The sequence below is a fragment of the Moschus berezovskii genome, chromosome 15, assembly GCF_049115385.1.
Source record: "Moschus berezovskii isolate FMDL1 chromosome 15, NW_MosBer_1.0, whole genome shotgun sequence".
NCBI classification, from domain to species: Eukaryota; Metazoa; Chordata; class Mammalia; order Artiodactyla; family Moschidae; genus Moschus; species Moschus berezovskii.
Genome location: NC_142474.1, coordinates 9,209,417 through 9,217,941, shown reverse-complemented (window position 1 = coordinate 9,217,941; position 8,525 = coordinate 9,209,417). Strand labels below are relative to the sequence as shown.

The 8,525-nt window shown below is 45.3% G+C and overlaps 2 protein-coding genes across 2 annotated transcripts; both read right to left on the bottom strand.

Annotated features, from left to right (window-relative positions):
* Positions 1 to 1,604: 1,604 nt before the first annotated feature.
* Positions 1,605 to 3,967, bottom strand: LOC148775329 (protein WFDC10B-like). The gene is made up of 4 exons (XM_088844418.1): positions 3,918 to 3,967; positions 3,670 to 3,788; positions 2,205 to 2,354; positions 1,605 to 1,672 (listed from the first exon to the last, which is right to left on the bottom strand). The coding sequence occupies exons 1-4, from the start codon at positions 3,965 to 3,967 to the stop codon at positions 1,605 to 1,607; spliced, it is 387 nt and encodes a 128-aa protein (XP_088700544.1).
* Positions 3,968 to 6,771: 2,804 nt separating this feature from the next.
* On the bottom strand, positions 6,772 to 8,267 carry LOC148775328 (protein WFDC9-like). The gene is made up of 3 exons (XM_088844417.1): positions 8,171 to 8,267; positions 7,331 to 7,475; positions 6,772 to 6,802 (listed from the first exon to the last, which is right to left on the bottom strand). Exons 1-3 carry the CDS (start codon positions 8,265 to 8,267, stop codon positions 6,772 to 6,774), a joined length of 273 nt encoding a protein of 90 aa, XP_088700543.1.
* Between the last annotated feature and the right edge of the window lie 258 nt (positions 8,268 to 8,525).

Here is an 8,525-nt window from a genome sequence, read left to right as displayed (position 1 = left end):
CTGGCTTGCTGCAGTCCGGGGCATCGCAAAGAGTTAGACAAGACTTAGCAACTGAACAACAACAGCAACTTATTCTCTGCAGGCTTTATGGGCATAACAGCACAGATCAAAATGGAAAAGTTGCGAATTAGAAATGCTAGGGTCGTAGAATTTAATACCAAATTCATGATCCAACCCTTTCAGCAAACTCCACGGCTGCTATTGGAGGCAGGGCGAGGTTAGGGTAGCAGGCTTTCATGTCTTTCAAGCTCCCTTTCCTCTCCCCCACAAGTCTGTATTGAATCTACTCAAGAAGGGAAAATAACTATCATTTGGGGCATTCCAATTCCTCTCTATCCTTCAAGACAAGCATCTCTTCTTACAGGAAGCCTGATTACATCTACCCATACCAACCACCCTGTCTTCTGTACTTTAATGCACTGACTGTCTGTCCATTGGCCCCTTCTTGTCATGTCTCATTCCGGTTTCTACCTGTTTGGATCATGCCTCCTTCCTTGGGTAAAATGCTAACAGATAGAGTTTGTGACACCCTCATTTATGTAGAGTGGCCTTGCCACCGTCTTGGGCACATGGTAGGCTACCACCCTCTAAAGGTTGCTTACGATTTCCAGGAGTATTTACATCTGAAAATATCCCTGTAGATGCCAAATGATTGAATAAGTAATAGTAACACATTAGGCATTGTTCAGGAAGAGAAGTTGGGGAGGCCAGGGGTATTTCCTTTCATTCTAGACCATTGGTGCTATCCCCTTTGGGTAAGATTGTAATTTCATGTGTGTGCATGTGTGCTCAGTCGTGGCCTACTCTTTTTGACTCCATGGACTGTCAGGAGCCCGTCAAATTCCGCTGTCCATGAAATTCTGCAGGCAAAAATACTGGAGTGGGTTACCATTTCCTACTCCAGGGGATCTTCCTGACCCAGGGATCAAACCCAAGTCTCTTGCATCTCCTGCTTTGGCAGGCAGATTCTTTACCAACTGTGCCACCTGGGAAGCTCATGAACTTCAATCATAGGACTGAGATTATAGGAGAAAGGCTACACCAAGTTATGGGGGTCTCAGAGGAACAGTGTTTTCTGTAGCCATAAGAACATCCCAGGGAGGTTTGTCCGTGGACAAAGAAGAGTAGAACCCAGAAATCTTGGCTAAGGACATCAAGCCCCTAAAGGGGGAGGAGGTAGGGGGATCCAAACTGGGAGGCAGGGACATCCCTGGTGGTCCAGTGGTTAGGCCTCTGGGCTTCCACTGCAGAAGATACAAGTTCCATCAGTGGTTGGGAAGCTGAGATCCCACATACTGCAAGATGTGGTCAGAAAAACAAAACAAATCTGGGAGGCAGAAGTTGAGGGCTTGTATAAAGTGGGGTGGGGATGGTCAGCAAACAATACAGTCATTATGGAAGAAGAAACATATGCCTCCTTTACTGTCACAGCTTATTTATCAAGGAGTTAAAGCTGATAACATAATAGCTTAGGGAAGAGGGTTGGCAGGTGGACATTGCCCTGGGCCCACCCTCCTCACCCCTGCCCAGAGCTGAGTCAGGAAGATGATCCTACTGGAGGTCACGGCACATTCTTCCAAGGCCTCCCAGGTATCCTCCAACTCTCACGGGTGCTTTGTGGGCTGAATGGTGGACAGGATGTTGCTGCTTTTGTGGTCTGTATTGCTGCTCACTAGGAGAGAGGAGGGGTAGGTACTCAGTCATCACACAATCCAGAGAAAACAGATCCTCCCAAACCATAGGAACACAGATGTGTTCTGCGGTGTAGGGAAGGGCCACACAAGGCTTCTCCAGGGATGTTTTAAGTCAGCCATGAGCAAGGAGACATAAATGTCAGACCTCCCGGAGTCTGGATGAATCAAGTAGACCCACAAGCAGACAGTGGGGACTCAGATGAATGAAGAGGCAGGGGAGCCCGGATTTGATTAGGTATTGGAACTGGGAGGGGGAGGGGAGGCTGAGTCTCCTGCTGTCTGTCTCCCCGCAATTTGGAATCCATAATGTTTTGGTTTTCCTTTTTTAAAAAATCTTTTGGCTGTACCTTGGGGCATGTGGGATCTTATTTCCCCGATCATGGATCAAACCTATGCCCCCTGTGTTGGAAGCGCAGAGTTTTAACTACTGGACTGCCAGGGATGTCCCAGGAGTCCATAGTCCTTGAGAACCAAATGGCAAGGCAAGGAAGGGTGCTTCTTAGACCCTACCGTTCGGCTTTAGGAGCATGCAGACATCTCCGCAGAAGGCATTGCAGCAGTGGTGACCGAGCTGACACTCCGTGTGAAGCTTGCACTTGATGGTACACTGCTCGTTAGTGGGACTCTTGTTGCAGGGTTTCAGTTTCAGGTTTGGCTCAACTTAGAAGAGTACATGAGCACTGACTCCCAGAAGAGTGTTCTCAGTATTATCAGCCCCTCCAAGACCCCAGGACCTACTCCACTCTTTTCTCTTCTTCCTCTCCCTGCCCGGGGCTCTAGGTGGACTTCCTAGTGCCCAGACTCAAGATCCTGCTCCCAACCCAGCCACCCTGAAGTCACCCCTGTGGAATTTAAACTCACAGAACCTGGGTCCTGAAACCCAAGTTGCAGAACAAAGAATCCCAAGAGATGTCCCGGTGTCCCACTCTCGTTTTACAGAGTGAGGGGAACTGGGTCCCAAAGCAGAGACTCCACTGTTCCACCTCTGGTGGAAACGGCCTCCACACCTACTTCTTCCCTAGAAACATCTGTCACTAGTTACTCACCACTCTTCTCCCCTCAATTCTGCTGATTTCAATTTTTTTACACCAGTGGTTCTAAATTGCTCTTCATGGAACAGAATTTTTTTATTGGCCTTTAGTCTTGGATTATCTAGGCTTATTTTCCTCTCAATCTATTTTTTATTTATTTTTTCATTGGAGTATAATTGCTTTCCAATGTTGTATTAGTTTCTGCTGTACAACAGTGTGAATCAGTTATATGTGAACATATATCTCCTCCCTCTTGAGCCTCCCTGTCACTTCCCCCCCATTCCACCCCATCACAGAGCACCCCCTTGAACTGCCTGTGCTATACAGCGGCTTCCCACGAGGTATCTGTTTTACACACACTACTGTATTTATGTCAATGCTATTCTCTCCATTCATCCCACCTTCTCATTCCCCTGATGTGTCCCCAAGTTCCTTCTCTATGTCAGCACCCCTATTCCTGCCTTGCAGTTAGGATCATCAGTACCATTTTTCTAGATGAGCGTGTGTTTTATTTCTCCTCTCCATACCCAATGTTCTGAAATACTCAGATCTGTAAACAAAGGGCGTATTTCAAGAAATTATTACCAGTCCTTTTCCAGTTTGCTGCTCATCCTTGAAACTCCTGAGAACATAAACTCCTGGTAGCTCAAGCTAAGCTCTAGACCCTGTGGAGCTTTTCACTGCTAAGTGCCCTCCTGGACAAAAACTCTATGTACACATGTTTTTAAAAAAAATTGCATTACTTGTAGCATCAGAAGACCCTCAAGATTGAGAACAAAATATTCAGCCTTCCTTATATTTTAAATATTTTCAAAATATTTCCTTCTTTTAAAAAAGAAGCAGTGCTTCTATTACAGACCCTGGCTCTTCTCTGCAACTGGACCAAGAAAGGTCCTTTTGTTTCCTATTCCTTCTTCATCTTGAAGCCCAGCCCGAATACCTACTGTAAGGTGGAAGTTCAAAGGAAGACTCTACTCTTTCTTTCCAACTTCCTGAAACTGGCAGGATTGCCACGCAGGAGAGCATCAGCAGCTGGAGACCCAACAACTTCATGATGCTGACCCTGGACACGGGAAGGTGAGCCTGGCAGGAAAACCAGCACTTGGGCCAGGCTCTGCAGGGGCTCAAGAAGGGTTTCAGGGTGGGGAGTTGGGAGACCACGTGACTGTCTCAGTGCCCGGTCTGGTTCTACCTCCTCTCCGTCTTCAGCCACCACTCCTGGGCTGGGCGTTGATGTCTCATGAAGCACTTGCCTCCTCTTATACTTTATACACTCCTTTCATTGTAGAAATGGATTCTTTGTACTTTATTCATTTTTATTTTAGCAATATGAAAAACACAGAAAAGTATGAAGAAGAGTAATGGGGTATTATCCGTTGGTTATCCATTACCTAGATATAGATAGATACTAGGGCTTTTTATCTTTCATAAAAGAGAGCTGTAAACTCCCAAATTTTAAAAGTTGTAATCCTATGATAAACTGTAATGGAAAAGAATATTTTTTAAATGTGTGTATGTATAACTGAATCACTTTGCTTTACTGTGATTTACAATATTGTAAATCAACTGTGAAGTGAAGTGAAGTGAAAGTTGCTCAGTTATATCCGACTCTTTGTGATACAGTCCATGGAATTCTCCAGGCCAAAATACTGGAGTACGTAGCCTTTCCCTTCTCCAGGGGATCTTCCCAACCCAGGGATCGAACCCAGGTCTCCCAAATTGCAGGTGGATTCTTTACCAGCTGAGCCACAAGGGATTTTAAATAAAACTTAGTTCATTAATCCCCAAAACACTTGCACCTGTTTATAACTATTTTACTGACAAAAATCAGGCCCTAGTTTCATGGTAAGAGAGTTTGATGGAAAAAAAGGAATTTCAGAAATAATGAATGATATAGGGATCTCCCTGGTTGTCCAGTGGCTGAGACTCCATGCTCCCAGTGCAGGGGGACCCATGTTCAATCACTGGTCAGGGAACTACATTTCACATGCTGAAACTAAAGATCTTGCATGCTGCAGCTAAGACCAGGTGCAGCCAAATATATTTTTAAAATACAGTAGTGATTGAAATAATGATTATTATTTCAAAAACAAGACAACCACAATGCCATTTTTACTATTAAGGCCTTGCAGTTATTCCTCCTCAAATTTTAAGGCATAGCCTATTGCAGTCTCCTCTAGTTTTGCTATGCTTTGAATTTTCTTACTCTGGTTTAACTTTTTAATCTGCCTGAATTTTATACTTGGTTGAGGGGGATATCTTATATCTTGCTCAGTCCTTGTGGGTCATGAGGTGACCTTAAAAATGGAAGCATCGCGTCAAGGACAGTGGACCAAAAGGGGGCTGGATCTTCCATAGTTTTGTGGTAGAAGATCTTGTTCTGGATACCTAAATCCTGGATCTTGTGCCTGAAAAACAATTAACCACTCTTATTTAAGCCACCATTTTCTTCTTGGTCACTGGTACCTGTAGTTGAAACTGATACCAGAGCCAAACTATATATTAAGATAAGGGTAGAACAAAGGCATGAAAGCTCTCAAATTTTTTAATTTACTCTAATTAGTTCTCAAACAGTCTCTCTAAGGAAGCCCCTGTGAGGTATATATATTATCAAAATGAGGTTGTTAAGAAAGAGAAGTGGGGTCTAGGAAACAGGATCTCTAAACCAGGAGAAAGCAAAATACTATTACGATGGTGAAGGGAAATCCCCTGGGGCGCTCCATAGTGGGGAGCCTAGAGCCCCACTCCTGAAGGATGTTTGCCCAAGCCCCTGGCCCATTGTCCCTTTTCATTGTTCTGAGCTCTGAGACACTAGCCAGTGTGCTAAGTAGCCTCAGTCATGTCCAACTCTTTGCAACTCTACGGACTACAGCCTGCCAGGCTTCTCTGTCCATGGGATTCTCCAGGCAAGATTGCTACAGTTGGTTCCCATTTCCTTCTCCAGGGATTTTCCTAACTGAGGGATTGAACCCAGGTCTCTTGCATTGCAGGTGGATCCTTTACCGTCTGAACCACCAGGGAAGCCCAACAGCAGAGGTTATCAGGGGGGTTGCTCCCAGGGCCAGAGTGATATGGAGGCCAGCATCTTAGGTCTTACTTCAGGAGTTTGGTTTTTCATAAATAGGCAGGTGAGAGACTGTCGTGTGTTCATCAAATCCATTTTCCTGTTCTTATTGGGCATAGAGGTAGACTATAATTCTCAGTCTTTTTTGCCAATAGGTGGGACCACATTATGGCAAATAGAATATTGGAGAGAAATAATAAACTTTACTTCTAGGCCTGGCCCTTAAAAGCCTTCCACATGAGCCTCCATCCTAAGTTTCTTTTCCCATCTGCTGGCTGGATGCAGAAGCAGCGCTAGGAGATGATGGAGCTATAAATGGGAGCAGCCAGGGTCCTTGAATCTTGACATGGGTCATTCATTGATCACCCTGATGTATTATGAATAAGGATAAATTTTACTGTGTTGACCACAGAAGCTTTTTAAATTATTTTTTAAACTTCTTTATTTGTTTGTTTGTTTCTGGCTGAGCTGGGTCTTTGTTGCTGCAAATGGGGGCTACTCTCTAGTTGCCCTGTGCGGGCTTCTCATCGTGGTGGTCCCTCTTGTTGCAGAGCGCGTGCTCTGAGGCCTGCAGGCTTCAGTAGTTGCAGCACACGAGATCTAGAGCATGTGGCCCCCCAAGATTTTTATAAACTCTGTATTTTTGCTACAACCATGAGCATGCTGGACTAATACATGGGTCTGATTGAAAGGCAGAGTTGAGTACCTGTGCCCATGATGGGATGCAAACACCTCCGGGGGCTGCTGAGGGTTATAATGAAAGAAATGAAGCCACAGGGATAAAGTACCAACAAACACAGAACACCCACGTTGGTGGATCAGTTTATTTGGCAAAGACGTGAGCCTTCTCAAGACTGAAAGGTCCAAGAAAAACAGAGATCCTCAGCTGGAGTGAGTGGGTATCCCAACAGAGAACCAGGCAGCCCTCTTCTTGACCACATAGCCTCCAGCCCACACTAGTTGGGAGGGGGTCAGCTGGAAACTAGTATTTTATCATGAATTTAAAAGGTTCCCTGAAAGAGAAAAGTTAAGTAGTTAAAAGTCACAGAACTCTGGGGGGATATCCATTCCCAAACTTCACTGCACCCTTAGTCCCAGTTAATGTAAATAGGAAGTCTTCCTAGAAGATCAGGAGTTACCTGCTTTTAATCAATTTCTCTCAAGAGATTTGCCAATTGAGCAAACAAGTAAAGACCTGGTCTCCTTGGGCCTGGCTAAGAAAAGGGGCCAATGGAGAGGCCAGATTAAGGCAATAATTGGAACCTTGGACAAGGGAAGGATGAACAAATTGATGGGTGATGTTGCAGGGAATTGAATGCGAGTGAAAAATACGTGGAGGGCCCCCATGCTGGTATCTTGGTTTACTTTGCAGTGAGTGGCAGCCCAGGTGTGGAGGCAGGGGCACGTTGCCTTACGCTGCTTGTCTCTTTGACCAGGGTTTGGGTGATGATGTCTTCTGTCCCAGGTCACACCTTCTGAATGAGGGCAAGGAGCAGTAAGGAAGCATCCCCAGGCCAACCTTCCCACCCCAAGCAACTCACTCATTGTCCAGGCAGATGTTTCCACAGTAGGTCCAGCAGCATGTATGATTTGGAAAGGAACATTCCCTTAATTTAGTGCATCTTTTTACACAATACGTTAATGATGGAGGCTGTACCCAGCACTGATCAATATTTCTTAGTTCATCTGGAATCAAGAGGGTAGAAGTTGGCAGTGTACATCCACTTGGACAAAAAACCCTTTCTCAAGTTGAAAAATCCCTAAGCTCTAAGCCACAAAGTATTTTTCTGCCTTTGAAGAGAATCCCTCTGTGAATCTTAACCAGTGGCTTTTTACAGAAGACCATCCTTCTATGGCATGACTTCCCTCTTACCACATGTTCCCACAGCATTGCAGAGATTCAGGTTCTGTCCAGGTTGCCTAAAGATGGGGCCTCAGACAACCCCAACACAGATGACACCACCTCACCAAGTCCGCTCCCATGTAACTTTAGATTGCAAGGTCTGCAATAGTCTCTAGCTCCAATTTCCATACCCAATTTTCAGATTGGAAAACTGTGGGGTCAGAGGGAAACTCTGTGTTGGTCTTTTCTCCACCCAAGGTGGTCTGACATTGGCCACGATTGTATCCTGCTAGGTTATGGAATGTGGGCAAAAGCTACATTCCCTTTCCCTGTACCCACTACGGCTTTCAGAGGTGGGAAAGGAAGCTTGAGGAGATGCCAGTTTGGGAAGAGCCAACCTAATCTTTCCTAGACGTCTCTTACTTAAAGGAGGACTTTATTCATTTAAAGATGATCCTAGAAATGTGGGCCATGAATCAGTTATACCAGACACCCCAGGCCCAGGCAGAGCACCCTCCTCCCTGGCCACACCACCTACCGAGAAGTATGTTCTTGAGGCTTCCCAGCACAGGCAGAAACATCACAAGCTCATAGCTGAGAAGCATGAGTAGCAGAATCCAGGGCTTCGTGGTCATTTCTACGTGTGCTTGGGTTAGGTTTTGGCAGAAGGCAGGTCTTTTCCCAATGCTACTAGAGATAGACAGGAATTAAGGGGACAAAGTAGGGAAGAAAGAGAAAGTGTCTGTGAATATTGTGGTGTTCTTCTCCTACTTTTCCTTTCCACCCGCTGGCACCCAACAACACAGCAGACTAGCCAATGGCTTCCCTGGACTTCTTCCCCATTCACATTAGGTACCCCTTCCTTTATGAAATTACTTTTTTTTTAATGCATT